The sequence below is a fragment of the Poeciliopsis prolifica genome, unplaced genomic scaffold (genome assembly GCF_027474105.1).
Source record: "Poeciliopsis prolifica strain line A6 unplaced genomic scaffold, Auburn_PproV2 SCAFFOLD086, whole genome shotgun sequence".
NCBI classification, from domain to species: domain Eukaryota; kingdom Metazoa; phylum Chordata; class Actinopteri; order Cyprinodontiformes; family Poeciliidae; genus Poeciliopsis; species Poeciliopsis prolifica.
Window position 1 is genome coordinate 1,057,479 of NW_026562461.1, and position 22,522 is coordinate 1,080,000.

Here is a 22,522-nt window from a genome sequence, read left to right on the forward strand (position 1 = left end):
AAGAAGAGAGCTGGATCCATAGCCATGGATTCCAGCCACCCGGGCCACAGACTGTTTGTGCCGCTGCCATCAGGCAAGCGGTTCAGGAATATACGGACTACAACAAACAGACTGAGAAACAGTTTCTTCCCCACAGCCGTCAGAGACATTACTCCCTGCGCCCCCTACCACACATATCATAACCTCACATACACCCCCCACCCCCACACAGCCATATTGTTCTGCACTTGCACTGTCACATCATCTGCACTTTACCATAATTGGACCTGCTGCTTCTTCTTTGGTGTGGTTGAGTGCCTTTAGTTAATTTTAGTTGTATATATTATTATTATTATTATTGTGTGTTTGTTTATTTAATATTGTATATATTTGACTTTTTGCACGGGAGTTGCAATAGAAATTTCGTTGAATCCTGTTCAATGACAATAAATGCTCTTCTATTCTATTCTATAATAGCTCCTTTGTCCGGATCAGCAGAGAGCTGGCCAGCATGGTGCAAACAGATGGAGAAAGCTGGCACAGAAACAGATGTGTAAAAAGGAAGGAAACATCTCCTGAGCCACGTAATGCCTGTATGTTCTCCATCATCTCGGAAAGTTTGCAACAAGGTTTATTGTAGTTTTATTTATTTATTGTTTATTAATTTATCACAACAAGCCATTCAGAGAGAGCAAGTGATCGGCTCGCTCCGTGTCTGACAGTTGGTAGAGCCGAAGCAGATTCTCCTTGAGCACGCTGTATTTGTTAGCACTTGGTGAGTTCCTCAGCAGAATCACGAGACAGCAGGTGGAAACAAAGTCCAAATTAGCAACTACATGGAAGTACTTGGTCTCATCTGTGGTTATCCCACGGAGACGGAACATGGTAATGGACTGTGCTGCCAGAACTCTGGAAGCTTGATAATGGCAGTAAAAACAGATTCGGCGGTTTGAGTAACACCCAACTGGCAAGAAACTGGTTCCAAAACCACAGCTGGTGGATAAACGGAAGCAGCATCTGGTGAGTTCAGTTAAAAACATGTTCAGATGTTCAGGGTCACCAATGTGGAAGTCAGCAGAAAAACATGAATATATAATTTGAGCCTTTAGTTATTCTAAATGTCTTCTAATCCAAACCAAAAATAGAATGAAGGACAGCTGTTGTTGTCTTCTAACCTTACCTTCTCCTCTTCACAATAAAAGTATACATTCGGGTGTGAAATATATACATTTTATATGTCACACACAAGTATTAAAATGTTAGTGAACAAATGACACAAAATCCTGTTTTCAGCCTGAAAATGTGAATGATGGCAGTCAGTCCTGTAGCCTGGACTGACTGAACACATTTAAGTAACAGTGCTGCCAATAAGTGTCTTGAACTAATGTTCTTTGCACTTCTCTGTGGTTGCTGGGTGCTGTGACACACTTCCTGTTTGTGTGACAGGAAGCAAAGTTTGAAATACTTGCAGAAGATTTCACTTTTTCAGATTCGGAGAGTGCCTGAAGAACAATCAACACACAGGTAAGACACAAGTACTCCTTCTCTGTATGCAGGACTGCCTGGGCTGTTTGCTAGCTGTTCTGATTATGTGATAAAGTGAATTCAGTGTCAGTATCTTGACACCGACTGGATTTCCTGTTTGAGCTGGGGTTTTTGTTGCAGTCATCATTGTCTTAATGCTTCCTATGGCTGATATACTCACATTGAATCATTTCCCCAGAACCCATGCTGACTCACAAATACAAAGATTAAATTGTACTCTCTACAAAGCATCAGATATCACAAAAAGATTTCACAAGGTATTCTAATTCAAATTTTGTCCAATTTCTTCCAAAATGGTGCATTTCGATACACTCGGTCTCATGCACAGAAACAGGAAACTATCACTGCTCGATTGAGACCACCGAGCAGTTATAATTCTTTAGTGGTACTTACTCAGGTAGCTGTTCCAAAATATATGGTCTGAAAACTGTAAGGCAAAAAACAATGTCCAAAAACATTTTATCAAGAACTCTACCTTATCTACACAAAGAGAAGGCCGCCAGACAGCAAGTCTCACATCCATCCTGGACTGGCAAGGGTTGCTTTAGAGCTTTTTGCTGGAGTCCTAATTCAGAGTGGAGTCCAGAATATTGATAGTAAAACTAAAAATCTTTCCTCTCTGCAAAATGGATGGCAGAGGAGGAACAAAGGGAGAAGGAATGTGTGATGCTTAACAGCTGAACAGCAACATCTTTAGTGTTAGAGGTGGTGGATTGATCCAAAATATTGAAAATGTTCATGGCAAGTCAATATCAGATCGATACTAATGGGATAAGATTGATAGTTCAGTTTCTTGACGTTTTATTTTATTTTTGTGTCGAGTCGAACCAAAGTACCGCTACTATTGACACAGTATTCCCGTCACCCCTGTTAGTAACACAGATATGGGTTACATATAGATTCAACAAGTATGTGACAACACTTAGCATAACCAATTACAAAGTCGGCCTTCTATCCCCTGAAGAAGGATTACAGACTAATGACTCAGGCAGATCTAGAGAAACTCATCCATGCGTTTATCTTTAGACGCAATGATTACTGTAACAGCGTCTTCACAGATCTACTTAAAAAATCCTCCAGCTGTAGCTGATTCAGAAGCTGCTACTCGCATTCTCACTAAAACCAGAAAGATAGAGACATAACAGCAGTTTTAAAGTTCCTGTGGCTCAAAGAATAGATTTTAAAATACTGTTGATAGTTTAAAATATATTAACAATACATTAAAGATCTGCTGTTGTTGTATCAACCCTCCAGACTCTCAGGTCTTCTGGTTCTGCTCTGCATCCAGAACCAAAACCAAACAAGGAGAAGCAGCTTTCAGCTTCAAGGCACCACAAATCTGAAACAAACTTCCAGAAAACTGTAAAACAGCGGAAACACTGACTTCCTTTAAATCTCGACTAAAAACCCACCTGTTTAGGGTTGGATTTGAAACGTAATCAATTAAGAATCTTACAATGGTACTTGACTTAATGCTTGTTGCTGAAATGTGCTGTACAAATAAAATGTTATTAATTGATTGATAAGCAGTTTATTTGGAAAGGTGAGTTGTTTCTCTGTCATTGGCATATTGAGTAGTGGATACACAAGCTTGACTGAGAGCACTATCACTATCGTCAGCAAAATGACAAATTTTGCTGGATGATAAATTGTTTTGGAAGTTATTCCAACAAATGATAATATTTTTGTTTTGAAACCATTTTCAAGTAATTTAGTGGTAATAACATAATGTAAGAGTCCATCTTCAGAGATTAATAACCTTTAAATTTCAATGAACATTTAACACTGGAACTGGTCAATATTTTAAATATCCAAAGTACATAAGCAACAGAAACAACAAATAAAATGAATTATGAAATTTCGTAAACAGGACTCTTCTTTAAAAAGAGTCCAGTTGAGACTGAAAACTCCGTCTACCAGCTTTTGGTAGAAAGACAGAGAGTAAAGATAAAAACAATAAATGATGCAAATTAACAGATTATGTGTCTCATATTATAAACTTCACAACATAGTGACAGTTAAAGCAAATATGCAAAAAATATTCATTTATAAAAATGACATACTGCAGCTTTAAGCATCTCAGTCCATTTTCAAATCTTGTAAAAAACGATGGCCAAAGAAACGCTGGTTCTAAACACACAGAAGCAGCAGGCAGAGTATTCTAGGGACACCAGGTCAGATACAAGAAAGTTACAGTTCATATTGTGGTTAAAGTAACATTTATTACTTTCATAAATTTCTTTGATAAACTTTTAGTTTCTTGTTGTCTTGTGTTTACAGGTTACTTATCTTGCATGCCTCGTTTGAGGTCACAGAGAAGAGATCTTTGGAGACAGGCTTCCAATAACCTACATATAAAGATCAGTGAGTCTAACTTTCCAAGAATCCTCCAAAAGATCTGCCATTAGATCAAAAAATAACAGCTCAACAAAGAAGATAGACTATTAAAATACACAGCATCCACATATCGCAACCATGAAAGAAGAGGAGAACATTGTGGAGCTCAGAGAACCATCATCCATTGAGACTTTTGGAAACACAGCTCTAAAAGCTTCAGGATCAAAAATAGCTCCTCCAGTGGCACCCAAACCTGCTTGGTTTAACCAGAGTTTGAGGAAAATACAAGAAAATCCAGATCAGAGGAAGCAAGCCAGTGATTCAAAGGAGATACCTGAGGCAGGTGTTACCAGAAGGTTTGGAGGCAGGTCTACCTCGGGTACTGTTAGCATGTCATTCAAACAAAAGATTCTCTCCTTTGAGACATTTTCTGCTGCAGGAGCTCAGGAAAAAACAGCCATCAGAAGATCCACTCCCCATCCCAACTTGCTTGCTTTGTTAAAACAGGAGTCTGAAAGTGCCTGTCATTCCTCAGACAGAGATGATGGCAAGAGCAAACAGGGCATCCCAACAGAAATGCTGTCAGATCAGTCAACGTTTGTTGTTAATGAGAACGTCTCTGTTCCACCTTCTGTCATCACATCAGCTTTGGACCAAGATTATTGTCAACCTAGTGGCAAAATGTCTGAAGATCAGCTTTCTTGCTTTGAGATAGGTATTAATAACCCTAACCCTTCTGACACCATCTGCTTTGAAACTAACTCTGCAATAGATGATGCTACTTCAGCCTCTGTCCATTCTGGTTGTAAATTCCAACCATCCACAAAGGAATGTGAGTCAGAGAAAGTGGATATCAGCAGATCCAGTGTCTTACCTTCTGCTTTCTCAGTGAGAATGAATCAAAAGGAAGGAGAGAAAAATGTAGATGAGTACTCTGGAAATGAGTGTGAAGCGCCACTGAGAACAGCTCAGAACACTTTCCACACAACGGAGTGTCCGCCCCAGAAGAATCAGGAGGGAGAACATATTGGAAAAATTGTCGCCTTCAGCAATCAGGTAATGTGTTACAAAGTGAAGAAATTTAATCATGTATCTTATCTGTTTTGTCAACATTTGCAAATATAAAGCCTGGCTTGAAAAAAAAGCTTTACTATGTATTGACTGGAATAAGTGTAGTGCATACATATTTTCACAAATATGGAGCCACATTTCTATATCAACATGGCTCCATAGCCATAGACCCATTGTGATTTACTACTTTGTAAATCACAATAAAAAGTAGTTTTGGAAATATTACAAAATACACATTAGCTGGAAATGGTTTATGCTTTTCAGTATAAACCAAATTTCAACTAAACATTCTTACTTTGTAAAAACACTTAAAAATTTGCATCACAATTTCCTTAACTAAGTAATGGCACATCTTTTTCCAGCTCAAACAGACAAAGACCAAGTGATCACTTCTTCATTTGCACAAGTCTCATATCACTAGTGAGTTGGTCAACAGGTTTGTCATCCTTGTGAAAACATAAAAACTCGACTAACTGATTTGATGTGGCCATATGTGAAGTAAAGGAGCTTACCTCCACAGGAAACATACAAGAAGACCTCAGAAGTTCAGACATTTTCTCAATTGTTCAAATCAAATTTTGACTAAGGAGATCTTGCAGGTTGACAATGTGTCTTCGAACCTAGAAAACACTGTTGAAGCTTTTGTTCATTAATGACAGATCAACACTATGACATGGCCAGTCTTGATCTTAAGAGAAACAAAACATTTAGTAGAAAAGTGAAAGTGATTTTGGATCATACTGGTAGTGAAGCTGGGTTGACAGTAACTCACATTACAAACAGGAAGAAAACAGAGGTATGATGGTGAAATGATGGTTTTAATAGTGAAAATAATCCAAATAGTCTGAAGCATAATCCATCAATAGTCCAACAGCCTGGCAGCACGGCTGAGCAGAAGCCAGGGCTCAACGGCGGTAGCAACTGGAGAAACATAGGACACAGTAACAATGCTGATTGACGCTAGGACCCGACGAGGAACAGGGAAAATGAGGACAGGTGTGTCACCAAATGAGACACACCTGGGAATATTGACGGGGAGACAGGACAACACAGAGAACTCAAAAGACACAGAAAAACACAGACCATGACAGGTAGACAACTTTTCAGGCAATTGATCAGAAACATTGATATTATCAGCAATGCTACCAGGTGACAGAAACAAGGCAGACAACAACACTGAATGACTAATTGGCCAGAGGCACAGGTGAGAAAAAGTGGCAATTAAAAATAGAGGTGAGCAGGAGACCAGCATGAGAAATGACAAGAGACTGGAAACAAATCGATTATCCCCCCTCTTCATGGAGCAGTTCACTGTGTCTCTTTGGATTCAAAGTGATCATGACAAGTCAGGGTTTGAGAGTCTTGTCCAAAATCATACAAGATCATACAAGGCCCATAATCCTGCCTGTCCACTCGATGGCTTCAACACTAAAATTAGCAGACATTCTACTGTTTACATTATGTAATTGAGCGGTGAAAGCGTATATGGCCTATACATATATAATAATATTATACCCAAACTTAGCCCCAGAGTGAAATTTTAGTGTTGGAATTAATTGGCCCTGGCCAAATGCCTCTACAGCTCGCCGTAACATGAGATAGGCGAACTGGAAGGAACTGAAACTTGATAAATAACTAGAAGCCCCTGAAACAAAGAAAAAAGCTCTCTTACCTCTCTTGCAGTAAACCCAACAGGAAGTCAGATATTTTGGCAATTTTTGACTTTTCACACATGTCAAACTTTAACAAACTCCTCCTATGCATTTCAAGGTCAATATATTTGGTCAATATACCCTGAAAGATAATGTAAGTTAAGATAACTAGTTATCTTAACTTATATTCCCATAGGAGAATTAGGAAAAATTTGTCTCAGAAGCAGGGTCAAAATTACAAGGTCCTGCAGCTTTATTGACTAAGTATGAACATGTAATTTTAATGAAAAAATGTTCACGAGACAGATAATCTTTGGAAAAAAACTAAACTCCTGTGTCTTTTCCCTATGGACATGGGTTAGGGTCAGCTACCATCTGCATAAATACACTGCTCGGTCAGAAACAACCAGTCAGAGTCAGGAGAGCCTGAACACTGTCAATCACTCTTGTGTACTTCCTGCTCACACTCTCCCCATTTCTCTTCAGTTGGCAGTAGCAGCAGTGAGATGTGGTGGAAAAATTCTATCATTTTTACAGATAATCTGTCTCATGTCATACTGTCATAACATGGTGACGCATAAATTTGTTAAAAAATATATTTTTTGTAAGTTACATACTGCAGACTTCATGCATTTTAGATTAAAAGTTATCAAAATTGTAATGAATCACTAGAAGTACCTGGACGAATCAGTTTTGACACAGGGGTGAGCATGGGGAGAGATTGGTGACTTGAGAAATACTTCAAAAGTAATCTGTTGGTGTGTGTGTAGTATACACTAACCTGGTCTGCCAATCAAGTACTGTAATGATCAACTGACGGAGGACTCTGGAAGGAGTACCAGGGGAGGAGAAGCAGTGATGGGCAAAAGCACAAAATCCAAATCCACATCTTTGGTCAGACAGGCTATGGTCACACACGAAGGGGCAGAGAGCAGAATAGGTATCCAGGGCAGTAGACTTGAATGGGAAATCTGAAAAACAGGCCTGGGTCGAGATAAAGATAGGTAACCAACCACAATTCAACAAGAGCAGGGCGAGGGCGCAAATCCAGAGAACAAGAGCGAAGTCACAACAATGAGGTTGAGATGAGAGTACCGGAAAACTACTAGTGAAAAGCGTTAACTAATCTGGTGACATTTCAGAAGGAAAACAATCAGAGAGCAATACAGGTGGAAGGAATGAAGGTAATGAGGAACATGACGTGAACTGGCTCAAAGCAAAAGATACAGCACCAAAGCACAAGTTGAAATCTGACTCATACAGATTTCAACTTGTGAATCCGGTGATTCTGCATCCTTCTCTCCACAATATGTGATGGCTGGACTGGGGCTGGAAGAGTAGCAACATTCCCATCTCTCACTGTTTGCACATGGATTGCTCTAAATCTGACATACGTCATTTGCTCCAAACTGGATAAGGACTGGGGGATTTTCTTACTTTTATTTTTACCTACTTTTCTTTACCTCCAAGTTAAACCAGGGCAAAATGCCTCCGACTGACCCCAAGGACATGAGCAGTATTTTACAACGACTTCAGTTTATAGAAATGAAGATTAAACTGCTGGAGGTGAACTTTGAGATCAACGCTGCCTGTGGAAATGAAACAACTCTTCCTCAAATCAACGGAGAGGAGAGGTCGTGCGCCCTGCACCGAGCAGCTCACCCTGGAACGCTCTGGGTGCCAAGCCGAAACGGGAGTCTGGCACTGCGGATCCAATGAGACGATTATCAGGTAGAACCCCGCACACGGACGAATCAGCATGGCCGGCTCTGAGCCGAAACCCACCTTCAACTTCAACACCTGCTCCACCAAAGAAAGACAAACAAGCAGCTGCAACCAAAACGCCTCCACCGACCCTGCTGACCCCGCTGACCCCGCTCCCAGGGACAAAGCAACCAGCAAGAGCCTCAAAACATTCTGACTCTGTGGGAATCCCACTGAAAAACAGATTTTCTACACTCCAGCCTGAGGCAAAGTTTCGAGTGAAACTTTGCCTTCAAACATCAACAGTGAGGCAAGACCAACACATCCATCCCCCAAAGCTCCAAAGGACAAAGCGACCACCAGGAAAACAAAAGGCGTCCCAAAAGTGCTTATTGTTGGACATGAGTCAGTAAAGGGAATCAGTGATGTTTGCAATCCCAGGAAAACAAGAGTGATGTATTTTCCTGGTGACACTGTATCTGATTTAACCAACAAACTGCTCTCTCTAACCACCGATCAGCCAGATATTCAGACTTTAGTTGTGCATGTTGGAGCCAACGATCTGGCAAAGCAAAAGTCTGAGATTCTGAAAAAGGACTTTAATATTCTTCTGAACACTATGGGAAAATTAAAAATGAAGTTATTTCTCAGTGGTCCAATTCCATCACCTCAATAGGGAGACGAAAAACACTCCAGTCTGCTCACGATCAACAAATGGCTGATTAAAAGCTGCTCTACCAGCTCAGTGACCTTCATGATAACCTCTGGATCTATTGGCAGCGCTTTCTCCTTTTTGGAAGAGGAGGACGCAATCTTAATAAACATGTGATAAAGCTACTCACTGCAAACCTTTTTTATTTTATCAACAAGGACAGCAACAGGATCATCGCATCAGAAGAACAGGCTCACGGATGTCTGACTAGGATGGAGCCCGCCGCATATCAGGAGGATAATATTAAAACAAGCTGATAAATCGACTGGAGATGGAGCGACTGCTTCCCCCTCCCTCTCTGCTCCTCCAATCATTCACAGGATTCAATAGATACCAATGAAGAAATGTCTTCCGGACCAGAGTTTCTTAAATTTACAGATGGAATGAATCAACAGGTTCACCTCGGTACGTCTCTCCTTAGCTCTCACATAGCAGACCTCACTTCATTTAAGCAACCTGCCCCTGACTTTCCAGAGGATCCATCACTCTGTGTTTCTGAGGTCTGAGGCCGGGGACCAGATATTTATCTATACACCCGTCTCCATCCAGAATGTGTCTGGCCCGGGTTCTGCAGAACAGGACATTACCTGTCCAGATCACTACAAGAAAATTTACAAAACCAGAAATATGAAACACAGCGGTCCTAATTCAAACCTCAGAGTGATCCCCTGCCTAAAGGAACCTCAGACTGAAAATCTTTTGGCCTCCAAGCCACTTAAAGTAGTTCTTTTAAATATCAGATCACTTTGTGCTAAAGCTCTATTAATTAATGATTTTATCACTGAGTATAATGTTGATGTTTCTGACAGAAACATGGTTGAATGACGATAATGAGCAAATTGTACTCATTGAATCAGCGCCTCCTGACTACAATTTGTTAAGTGAGAACAGAAAACATAAAAAAGAAGGAGGCGTGGCTTCTATATTTAAAAATACCATAAACTGTAGTAAAATGTCTTTCGGTCATTTCACCTCTTTTGAGTATCTTGGAATTCAGGTTAAAGGCTTCAACGAACTTTGACACTAACTTTATACAAAACTCCAGCATATGTGGAAAATTTCTTTACTGACTTGAATGATCTCCTATCTCTCATATGCATTGATTATGATTGTTTAATAATTGTTGGTGATTTCAACATTCATGTGGACAAACCCCAAGACAGAGGGGCAAAAAAGCTTTTAATATTTTAGAAAATTTTGGTTTAACACAGTGCTTCTCAAATAGTGGGGCGGGCCCCCTTTGGGCGGCGCGGTGCGATACCTGGGGGGGCGTGTGATCCTGGGGAACAGGCTTTTTTTTGGCCGTACTAGTATAAAGTGTAATTGCGCACAGTAGGCGGCAGTGGCGCTCTCATTGTTACTTCTGTCACGTTTGCGACAGTGCAACATTTCATGACTTACAAGACAACAGGTTTGCCTTGGTTAGCAGTGTTAAGTCAACAAAAAGCCGACTGCGTTCTGTCTATGGCCTCCGTTATTCAACAACCCCAACATGAAAAAGGTTTTCACAGGGATGAAAAGAAAAGCGGAGAGAGACAAAGATAATGAGACAACAGAAAGTCAACCGAAAGCTAAGAAGAGGAAATACGACGAAGCGTATTTAGCGCTTGGCTTCACTGTGACTACAGTTGGAGAAGAGGAAAGACCGGTGTGTTTGCTGTCTAAAAATGCTCGCAGCGGACAGCATGAAGCCAAATAAATTAGCGCGTCACTTAAATACGTTACATCCCAATCACGCAGATAAGCCGCCAGAGTTTTTTCAGCGAAAGAAATGTTAATAAGGAAAAAATGTTATGCAGAGATGGATAGTCACGGTGGGGAATGGGGGGCGCGAATAGTTTTCTTCTTGCTAAAAGGGGGCGTAACGGAAAATAATTGAGAAGCACTGGTTTAACACAACATGTCAAACAAGCAACACACACTCAAGGACACACACTGGACCTGGTTATCAGTAAGGGTGTGAATATTTCCAATGTCTCTGTAACTGATCGCCCTGTCGGATCACTTTGCTGTTATCTTTGAAGGTTCTTTATCCTTTAATCCACTTGGACAAACAGCTACTGTCACAAAACGTTCCTTCATAGAAAACAGCAGAAACATTTAATCAAATCTACTCTTCCTCCTCACCCTTAAGCTGTAATGATGTAGATAAGTCGGTAGATGATTTTCAGTCTAAAGTTTCATATATCATTGATTCTATTGGCCCAATTAAAGTAAATGTTGTGTCTGGTAGGAAGAAATCTCCATGGAGAAAAGCACAAACAGTTTGATCTGCAAGAGAACTCTGTCGCAAAGCAGAACCAAAATGGAGTAAAACTCAAGTTCACGTTCATAATGACATCTATAAAGAAAGACTATGTAACTATCACTCAACACTAAAACATGCAAGGGAGGCTTTCTTGCAGATGTCATAAACAAAAACATGAAATGCTGGAGCTTTATTTGCAACAGTTGACAGGCTCACAAACCCTCCTATGACGTTACCACCTGAATCCAATCTAATGCTGATGGAACAAGTTTTCCAGCTTCTTTTCAGAGAAAATAAAACAAATCAGAGGATTAATCTGCACATTGACTCTAAAGCCAGAACCATTGCTGTACCCAAACAGAACAAATACAGGAAAAATGACCCAATTTCAACTACTTCATTATAAAACCCTAGAAGAAATTACAAGTCAATTAAGTTCAAGCTCCTGCTGTCTGGATGTCCTTCCCACACATTTCTTTAAGGAAATCCTACCTGTTATTGTTACTGATCTGATCCAAATAGTAACTCATCACTCATATCAGGCGTTTTCCCCCAGGCTTTGAAAACAGCAGTGATCAAACCACTGCTAAAAAAGAACAATCTGGACAAATCACTACTGCAGAATCACAGGCCGATCTCCAACCTCCCATTCATCAGCAAAGTTATTGAATAAGCCGTGTGTGAACAATTAGTTTCCTCATGATGACCAACTGCTTTGACTCTTTCCAATCTGGTTTTTATGTTCACCACAGCACGGAGACTGGCCTAGTCAAAGTATTCAATGATATTCATATAAATATGGACTGTGGGAGAACCACGGTGCTGGTTCTGTTGGACCTCAGTGCAGCTTTTGACATATAACTGAATTGACTGGAGAGTTGGGTTGGACTCTCCGGTCCAGAACTGAACTGGTTTGAATCTTACATAAAGAACAGGGATTTATTTGTTTCAATTGGAAACTTCTCATCAAAGAGGTTAAAGGTCACATGTGGGGTACCCCAAGGTTCAATCCTAGGACTCCTCTTATTCAATATTTATATTCTCCCACTAGCTCAGGTTATAACAGGAAATATTAGCAACCATAACTATGCAAATGATACTCAGCTCTACATTATGATGTCACCAGGTGACCTTTGACCCCATCCAATCACTGAATAAATGTTTAGAACAGATAAATGTGTGGATGTGCCAAAACTTTCTCCAGCTGAACAGAAACAAAACTGAAGTCATTATTTTTGGACCTAAAGAGGAACGATATAGAGCTATAGATCTAGAGCTATAGATCTAGAGCTATAGATCTAGAGCTATAGATCTAGAGTCAATGCACAGCTTCAGTTATTACAACTAAAAACTAACGATTAGGCCCGAAGCCTGGGAGTAGTGATGGACTCGGACTTGAACCTTGCGAGCCACATAAAGACAGTTACAAAGTCGGCCTTCTATCACTTGAAGAACGTCTCCAGGATTAGAGGACTAATGTCTCAGCCAGATCTAGAGAAACTCATCCATGCGTTTATCTTTAGTCGCATTGATTATTGCAACAGCGTCTTCACAGGCCTGTCCAACAAATCAATCAAAGCTGATCCAGAAGCTGCTGCTCCTGTTCTCACTAAAACCAGGAAGATAGAGACATAACAGCAGTTTTAAAGTCCCTCCACTGGCTCCCTGTAGCTCAAAGAATAGACTTTAAAATACTGTTGTTAGTTTATAAATCACTGAACGGTTTAGCACCACAATACATTAAAGATCTGCTGTTGTTGTATCAACCTTCCAGACTCTCAGGTTCTGGTTCTGGTCTGTTCAGCATCTATGCACCAAAGATTTGGAACAAACTTCCAGAAAACTGTAAAACAGCAGAAACTCTGACTTCCTTTAAATCTCAAGTAAAAACGCACCTGTTTAGAGTTTCATTTGAAATGTAATATGTACAGATTTGAATTTGTGGATATGTATGTAATCTTTTTTTTTTCCTGTTGTGGGCAACGGGGCCCGGCGAATACCCGTGGTTAAACGGACGGCGGAGTCCGGCGGTAACAGGCGCTTAAATTCCGTGACAAAGGGAAGGGGGGAGAAAGGGAAAGAAGAGGGAAAGTGGAAAAAGGGGAGGAAAAAAAAAAAAAAAAAAAAGAAAAAAACTTGGTATTTTATTCTATGTTGCATGTCTTTGTGTTTTTGTGTTTATGATGTAAAGCACTTTGAAATGCCTTGTAGCTGAAATGTTCTATACAAATAAAATTTGATTGATTGATTGATTGATTTGCTCCAAACTGGATATTAAAGACTTTTCTTTTTAGCTTTTAAAAAGGCCAATTGGATTACGTTTGAATTTGACTCCACTCCCCTAGAATATTTCCTACATCTATATCATCATCCAGTCAGCTCTAGATTTTGTGTCCATCATCAGGAAGGACTGCTCAACAACACATTGGTGTGGTAGGTTGATGACATCACTCAACCATTTAGAGAAGAAACATAATTATTTGGTGATTCCTCCCATCATGATGTAAGATTAAAACTGTATCCTCTAACCATTAAACACCACATGACATGTTCCAAACCTAAAGGAAGTCATTGCCAATCCTTTGCCAAGAAACAGAAAGTAAAAATAACTCCTGTCTGGAAGGTCCGATCTTGACCAACTTGTCACTGAACTTGTACTGATATGAAATGAAGGCAATTTGACAGATTTACTGAATGTGCCAGATAGTCGATACATTTGGGAATGGTGTGAGGGCACTGATGATGATGGGCAATGGGATTTGGATGGTGGGCGATGATGGGGAAGCCCTTGCAGCTCAGTGAGAGCCACCCAATGATGCTTGCAGTATTAAAATATTAATATTTTAATTGTGTCTATTTTCTAGGTTTCACAAGCAATATTACGGTCCCTTCCTTCTTCTGACTATGGCAACCTTCAATCCCAAAATTTTCAGGAGACTCCATTTCAAGATGTTGATAATCCCCAAGAGTTTGAGCTGGGTAAAGACTGCAAAAATAAAGGTTTCTCTGTCAGGTGAGATTGCTAAAATGAGTTTGGGTTTCCTTACAGATGCAGAAAATGTTCAGCAGTGTGTCATCACCATCATACTCATGTTTGTATTTAATCTTTATAACAGGCTAGCCTCTCTGACAGAAAGCACCATTGAGCAAGGGAGGCAGACCTCTGACCGAGAAACCTTCGCTCATTCTGTCATCTCAGTTATTCGTTCTCAGGGAATACAGAAGATGATTGAGGAAGTTGAAGCTATGGATGAAGAGACACTGAAGGTAAAAAAAAAAAAAACCCAACATAATCTTTAATAAATTTGTGAGTTCTTAAAACTTAGGCTGAAAAGCACAGAAAGCAATATCAAGACTGCATGAAACTTTTATCTTTGAAGAACCTTGAATAATATGAGTTACAACATTTAATAACCCTTTGTGGTCAGTAAGGTATTTCTGAATTTGAATGTGAGACAAAGTTCAGTTTATCTCCCTAAAATGCTCTTTTCCAAGTTATGCAAAGCATCCTTATAAGTTTTGATGAACACAGAGAAGACAGTTGCCAAAGAAAATTGTGAACAAAGTTTAATTTGTATTTTAAAAGATGTCATTGCAGGGATCAATGAATAACAGTGAACAGCAAAACTTTTCTGGGGTGAAACCAAAACATGGGTCGCCATTGAATAGCAACAAAAGTTGAACATTTTTCTGTTTTCTTGTGTTCATCTCCAGTTCACATGTGCATGTGTACATGTACCATGCACAAATTTTGACAGTCGCTTCGCTGGAGGAAATCAAGTGATTGTTGCCTCATCACACAAGTTCCATTAAAATGAATGGAGAAGGAGCGACATTGGCTATGTCGCTTCTTCTCATACATATAACCACAAAAATATATGTATTTCTGTGCAAAGTCAGGCAGCTCAAGTAGAAAAAATATGAGACTGGTAATCAAAGAGCTCTGAGTTCCTAGACCTGTTTTCCTTGGGCAAAACAGGTCTAGTTTTAAATTTCTAAGAAACTTCTTAAACTACGTCTGCACATTAAAAAAACTTACTGCTAAATCATTTATGTAGTAAATGTTCAAGAAGAATCAAATGTAAATTAAACTTTTAAATGAAAGAAAAGAATAACTAAATAATTGTGCTTCATACTTCCAGGACGTCCATGTTGTGATTCTGCACAAAGACGTGGGTTCAGGGTTAGGCTTCAGCATCGCTGGAGGATGTGACCTAGGGAATAAAGCGCCAACAGTAAGGAGAACCCAGAGGACATTGTTAAAATATCTTTTTGTCATGACTCAGATTCCAGATATATTTCTAGGATCCTATCTATAGCGGTGGTTGAGGGCACTGCATATATAAAATGTTCATTAGATCCCTGTGGGTTTGATAAATTCAGTAGTATATAAAGTAAAAGAATAGATATAACACCTGTGTTATATCTACTAATTGTCTGTCCGTCTTGCACTCTGCTGTACCATAATTTCTGAAAATGTAAAATTACTGTAACTCTCTTGCTTGCAGCAAAAATGAACTCTTTACTTGGAGAGAGCATTCTACCAAATGAGATCTATGTGTTCAAACTTAGAGGCTGGTTCCAGCCACTGAAAGCTACACGTAAAATTACCTTCACTTCCTCTGCTGCCATTGCTAACACTACAACACAGAAAGTCATTGACATCGTTTACAACTTTTTGTTTTGTTCACTGATTAGCCTGTAGAAATTCTACTAGAGAAATCTATATTATTGGAGAAAGCCCAGACAGAGCACTGAAGTGAGATTAGAACTGAGCAGAATTGCATAAGAAGGCCAGGCAAGGCAGAAGGTATGGTCCCTCCATAGTTGGAACTCTCTGATCCACTTTGTCAAAAACTGAGCTCACAAGTGTTGTTCTCCCAGACCTCTGTAGACTTCAACTTCATGGAACCAAAGGGGGTAGGAGTAGGTTTATGGTTGGAGGGGACACATATCAGAACCCTGGCAGAGTCATAAAAAGCTTGAGCAGAAATGTCATAAACAACACATTACTCTAATCCAGTGCTTCTCAATTATTTTCCGTTACGCCCCCTTTTAGCAAGAAGAAAACTATTCGCGGCGCAACTATCTATCCATCTCTGCATAACATTTTTTCCTTATTAACATTTTTTTCGCTGAAAAAACTCTAGCGGCTTATCGGCGTGATTGGGATGTAATGTATTTAAGTGATGCGCTAATTTATTTTGGCTTCATGCTGTCCGCTGCGAGCATTTTTAGACACAGCAAACACACCGGTCTTTCCTCTTCTCCAACTGTAGTCACAGTGAAGCCAAGCGCTAAATACGCTTCGTCGTATTTCCTCTTCTTAGCTTTCGGTTGACTTTCTGTTGTCTCATTATCTTTGTCTCTCTCCGCTTTTCTTTTCATCCCTGTGAAAACCTTTTTCATGTTGGGGTTGTTGAATAACGGAGGCCATAGACAGAACGCAGTCGGAGCTTTTTGTTGACTTAACACTGCTAACCAAGGCAAACCTGTTGTCTTGTAAGTCATGAAATGTTGCACTGTCGCAAACGTGACAGAAGTAACAATGAGAGCGCCACTGCCGCCTACTGTGCGCAATTACACTTTATACTAGTACGGCCAAAAAAAAGCCTGTTCCCCAGGATCACACGCCCCCCCAGGTATCGCACCGCGCCCCCCAAAGGGGGCCCGCCCCACTATTTGAGAAGCACTGCTCTAATCTCACCTCTTATTTCAGTAATGAGTAATCTAACACATTAAAGTTACATATCTATGTCCCTGTGTGGTACACTATTTGTCTATGTTTTTTTTAGTAAAAACATATATTGTTACTTTCGTCTTTTTTTCTTGGGGAGCTACGTCACAAGGTGAAACATCAGCCACACAAACATGCGGGGAAAAGAGAGATGCACAGTTTCTAGCTTATGAATGGATTTTTCATTGAGTAATCAAGTTAATTTCTCAAAGTAACCATACCATCCCTGGTGACTTATGACTTGAGTCTTTAATCAGGAAAAAATATGATTTCAGGACTGTACTCTCACTTTATCATTTGTTAGATTAACTGATAAAAAAACAATCAAAAAACTAGCAACCTAAATACTCTGGTAGGACACACAAGCTTGCTACCAGATTCTGATATATTTTATTGGTCAAAATACATTTGAGTATGGGTCAAAAACAGTTAGTAAAATAGGACTCTGCAGTATTACTCTCAATACAGTAGTTTAACTTCGACATCAGGGCAACAGTATTCAGTAACTTGCCAAACACAAAATACTGAAAAACACAGACTGAGGTAAAACGGCCAAAATGTTTATTTCTCCTGTCATTTTCAGTCATAGACATTTAAATTAAAATGCCTTCTGTTCTGGGCGTGTCAGGGTGGCGTGTCAGGGTCGTCAGTCAGGGTGGTGAGTGAGGGTGGTGTGTCAGGGTGGTGTGTCAGGGTGGCGTGTCAGGGTGGCGTGTCAGGGTGGTGTGTCAGGGTGGTGAGTAAGGGTGGTGTGTCAGGGTGGTGTGTCAGGGTCGTGAGTCAGGGTGGTGAGTTAGGGTGGTGTGTCAGGGTGGTGTGTCAGGGTGGTGAGTTAGGGTGGTGTGTCAGGGTGGCGTGTCAGGGTGGCATGTCAGGGTCGTGAGTCAGGGTGGTGAGTCAGGGTGGTGTGTCAGGGTGGTGTGTCAGGGTCGTGAGTCAGGGTGGTGTGTCAGGGTGGCGTGTCAGGGTGTTGTGTCAGGGTGGTGTGTCAGGGTGTTGTGTCAGGGTGGTGTGTCAGGGTGGTGTGTCAGGGTGGCGTGTCAGGGTGTTGTGTCAGGGTGGCGTGTCAGGGTGGCGTGTCAGGGTCGTCAGTCAGGGTGGTGAGTTAGGGTGGTGTGTCAGGGTGGTGTGTCAGGGTGGCGTGTCAGGGTGGCGTGTCAGGGTGGTGTGTCAGGGTGGTGAGTCAGGGTGGTGTGTCAGGGTGGTGTGTCAGGGTCGTGAGTCAGGGTGGTGAGTTAGGGTGGTGTGTCAGGGTGGTGTGTCAGGGTGGTGAGTTAGGGTGGTGTGTCAGGGTGGTGTCAGGGTGGTGTGTCAGGGTCGTGAGTCAGGGTGGTGTGTCAGGGTGGCGTGTCAGGGTGGTGAGTCAGGGTGGTGTGTCAGGGTGGTGTCAGGGTGGTGTGTCAGGGTCGTGAGTCAGGGTGGTGTGTCAGGGTGGTGTGTCAGGGTGGTGAGTCAGGGTGGTGTGTCAGGGTGGCGTGTCAGGGTGGTGTGTCAGGGTGGTGAGTCAGGGTGGTGTGTCAGGGTGGTGAGTCAGGGTGGTGTGTCAGGGTGGCGTGTCAGGGTGGTGTGTCAGGGTGGTGTGTCAGGGTGGCGTGTCAGGGTGGTGTGTCAGGGTGGTGTGTCAGGGTGGTGAGTCAGGGTGGTGTGTCAGGGTGGCGTGTCAGGGTGGTGTGTCAGGGTGGTGAGTCAGGGTGGTGTGTCAGGGTCGTGAGTCAGGGTGGCGTGTCAGGGTGGTGTGTCAGGGTGGCGTGTCAGGGTGGTGAGTCAGGGTGGTGTGTCAGGGTGGTGTGTCAGGGTGGTGTGTCAGGGTGGTGAGTCAGGGTGGTGTGTCAGGGTGGTGTGTCAGGGTCGTGAGTCAGGGTGGCGTGTCAGGGTGGCGTGTTTCAGTCTGGCATGTCAGGGTGTTGTGTCAGGGTGGTGTGTCAGGGTGGTGTGTCAGGGTGGCGTGTCAGGGTGGCGTGTCAGGGTGGTGTGTCAGGGTGGTGTGTCAGGGTGGCGTGTCAGGGTGGTGTGTCAGGGTGGTGAGTCAGGTGGTGTGTCAGGGTGGTGTGTCAGGGTGGTGTGTCAGGGTGGCGTGTCAGGGTGGCGTGTCAGGGTGGTGTGTCAGGGTGGTGAGTCAGGGTGGTGTGTCAGGGTGGCGTGTCAGGGTGGCTTTCAGGGTGGTGTGTCAGGGTGGTGAGTCAGGGTGGTGTCAGGGTGGCGTGTCAGGGTGGCGTGTCAGGGTGGTGTGTCAGGGTGGTGAGTCAGGGTGGTGTGTCAGGGTGGCGTGTCAGGGTGGCGTGTCAGGGTGGTGTGTCAGGGTGGTGAGTCAGGGTGGTGTGTCAGGGTGGCGTGTCAGGTTGGTGTGTCAGGGTGGCGTGTCAGGGTGGTGTGTCAGGGTGGTGAGTCAGGGTGGTGTGTCAGGGTGGCGTGTCAGGGTGGTGTGTCAGGGTGGTGAGTCAGGGTGGTGTGTCAGGGTGGTGTGTCAGGGTGGTGAGTCAGGGTGGTGTGTCAGGGTGGTGTGTCAGGGTCGTGAGTCAGGGTGGTGAGTCAGGGTGGTGTGTCAGGGTGGCGTGTCAGGGTGGCGTGTCAGGGTGGCGTGTCAGGGTGGTGTGTCAGGGTGGCGTGTCAGGGTGGTGTGTCAGGGTGGTGTGTCAGGGTGGCGTGTCAGGGTGGTGTGTCAGGGTGGTGAGTCAGGGTGGTGTGTCAGGGTGGCGTGTCAGGGTGGCGTGTCAGGGTGGTGTGTCAGGGTGGTGAGTCAGGGTGGTGTGTCAGGGTGGTGTGTCAGGGTCGTGAGTCAGGGTGGCGTGTCAGGGTGGTGTGTCAGGGTGGCGTGTCAGGGTGGTGAGTCAGGGTGGTGTGTCAGGGTGGTGTGTCAGGGTGGTGTGTCAGGGTGGTGAGTCAGGGTGGTGTGTCAGGGTGGTGTGTCAGGGTCGTGAGTCAGGGTGGCGTGTCAGGGTGGCGTGTTTCAGTCTGGCATGTCAGGGTGTTGTGTCAGGGTGGTGTGTCAGGGTGGTGTGTCAGGGTGGCGTGTCAGGGTGGCGTGTCAGGGTGGTGTGTCAGGGTGGTGTGTCAGGGTGGCGTGTCAGGGTGGTGTGTCAGGGTGGTGAGTCAGGGTGGTGTCAGGGTGGTGTGTCAGGGTGGTGTGTCAGGGTGGCGTGTCAGGGTGGTGTGTCAGGGTGGTGAGTCAGGGTGGTGTGTCAGGGTGGCGTGTCAGGGTGGCGTGTCAGGGTGGTGTGTCAGGGTGGTGAGTCAGGGTGGTGTGTCAGGGTGGTGTGTCAGGGTCGTGAGTCAGGGTGGCGTGTCAGGGTGGCGTGTTTCAGTCTGGCATGTCAGGGTGTTGTGTCAGGGTGGTGTGTCAGGGTGGTGTGTCAGGGTGGCGTGTCAGGGTGGCGTGTCAGGGTGGTGTGTCAGGGTGGTGTGTCAGGGTGGCGTGTCAGGGTGGTGTGTCAGGGTGGTGAGTCAGGGTGGTGTGTCAGGGTGGTGTGTCAGGGTGGTGTGTCAGGGTGGCGTGTCAGGGTGGTGTGTCAGGGTGGTGAGTCAGGGTGGTGTGTCAGGGTGGCGTGTCAGGGTGGCGTGTCAGGGTGGTGTGTCAGGGTGGTGAGTCAGGGTGGTGTGTCAGGGTGGCGTGTCAGGGTGGCGTGTCAGGGTGGTGTGTCAGGGTGGTGAGTCAGGGTGGTGTGTCAGGGTGGCGTGTCAGGGTGGTGTGTCAGGGTGGCGTGTCAGGGTGGTGTGTCAGGGTGGCGTGTCAGGGTGGCGTGTCAGGGTGGCGTGTCAGGGTGGTGTGTCAGGGTGGCGTGTCAGGGTGGTGTGTCAGGGTGGTGTGTCAGGGTGGCGTGTCAGGGTGGTGTGTCAGGGTGGTGAGTCAGGGTGGTGTGTCAGGGTGGCGTGTCAGGGTGGCGTGTCAGGGTGGTGTGTCAGGGTGGTGAGTCAGGGTGGTGTGTCAGGGTGGTGTGTCAGGGTCGTGAGTCAGGGTGGCGTGTCATGGTGGTGTGTCAGGGTGGCGTGTCAGGGTGGTGAGTCAGGGTGGTGTGTCAGGGTGGTGTGTCAGGGTGGTGTGTCAGGGTGGTGAGTCAGGGTGGTGTGTCAGGGTGGTGTGTCAGGGTCGTGAGTCAGGGTGGTGAGTCAGGGTGGCGTGTCAGGGTGGCGTGTTTCAGTCTGGCGTGTCAGGGTGTTGTGTCAGGGTGGTGTGTCAGGGTGGTGTGTCAGGGTGGCATGTCAGGGTGGCGTGTCAGGGTGGTGTGTCAGGGTGGTGTGTCAGGGTGGCGTGTCAGGGTGGTGTGTCAGGGTGGTGAGTCAGGGTGGTGTGTCAGGGTGGTGTGTCAGGGTGGTGTGTCAGGGTGGCGTGTCAGGGTGGTGTGTCAGGGTGGTGAGTCAGGGTGGTGTGTCAGGGTGGCGTGTCAGGGTGGCGTGTCAGGGTGGTGTGTCAGGGTGGTGAGTCAGGGTGGTGTGTCAGGTGGCGTGTCAGGGTGGCGTGTCAGGGTGGTGTGTCAGGGTGGTGAGTCAGGGTGGTGTGTCAGGGTGCGTGTCAGGGTGGTGTGTCAGGGTGGCGTGTCAGGGTGGTGTGTCAGGGTGGTGAGTCAGGGTGGTGTGTCAGGGTGGCGTGTCAGGGTGGTGTGTCAGGGTGGTGAGTCAGGGTGGTGTGTCAGGGTGGTGTGTCAGGGTGGTGAGTCAGGGTGGTGTGTCAGGGTGGTGTGTCAGGGTGGTGAGTCAGGGTGGTGTCAGGGTGGTGTGTCAGGTGGTGAGTCAGGGTGGTGTGTCAGGGTGGTGTGTCAGGGTGGTGTGTCAGGGTGGTGAGTCAGGGTGGTGAGTCAGGGTGGTGTGTCAGGGTGGTGTCTGGGTGGTGTGTCAGGGTGGTGTGTCAGGGTGGTGAGTCAGGGTGGTGTGTCAGGGTGGTGTGTCAGGGTGGTGTGTCAGGGTGGTGAGTCAGGGTGGTGAGTCAGGGTGGTGAGTCAGGGTGGTGTCAGGGTGGTGTGTCAGGGTGGTGAGTCAGGGTGGTGTGTCAGGGTGGTGTGGTGTGTCAGGGTGGTGTGTCAGGGTGGTGTGTCAGGTGGTGAGTCAGGGTGGTGAGTCAGGGTGGTGAGTCAGGGTGGTGTGTCAGGGTGGTGTCAGGGTGGTGAGTCAGGGTGGTGTGTCAGGGTGGTGTGTCAGGGTGGTGAGTCAGGGTGGTGAGTCAGGGTGGTGTGTCAGGGTGGTGTGTCAGGGTGGTGAGTCAGGGTGGTGAGTCAGGGTGGTGAGTCAGGGTGGTGTGTCAGGGTGGTGTGTCAGGGTGGTGTGTCAGGGTGGTGAGTCAGGGTGGTGAGTCAGGGTGGTGTGTCAGGGTGGTGAGTCAGGGTGGTGTGTCAGGGTGGTGTGTCAGGGTTCTCTGACTCGCTGGCTGAATCCCAGCTAATCGCTCTGATGTTCAAACAGACAATTTGCACAAACTCTTTATTTCATGTGGATTTTTTTCCTTTAAAATATATTGTTTTTATTTTTGTGAGGTGACCTCATTTGCCCTTAAAGTAGATTTTAAATAAAATATATAATTATTATTATTATAAATACTTACATTGCTA

The 22,522-nt window shown here is 44.5% G+C and overlaps 1 protein-coding gene across 2 annotated transcripts in view; it reads left to right on the top strand.

Annotated features, from left to right (window-relative positions):
- Positions 1-1,319: 1,319 nt before the first annotated feature.
- The window catches only part of il16 (interleukin 16), a 23,477-nt gene continuing 2,274 nt past the window's right edge, over positions 1,320-22,522 (top strand). Inside the window, exons 1-5 of one of the 2 annotated variants that reach the window (XM_055022457.1) lie at positions 1,320-1,503; positions 3,805-4,917; positions 14,113-14,261; positions 14,365-14,515; positions 15,391-15,483. In XM_055022457.1, the coding sequence (XP_054878432.1) occupies positions 4,000-4,917; positions 14,113-14,261; positions 14,365-14,515; positions 15,391-15,483 (1,311 nt within the window). In that variant the 5' untranslated portion in view covers positions 1,320-1,503; positions 3,805-3,999. The remainder of the gene's footprint in view (positions 1,504-3,804; positions 4,918-14,112; positions 14,262-14,364; positions 14,516-15,390; positions 15,484-22,522) is intronic. The other variant, XM_055022456.1, reaches the window with a different exon arrangement.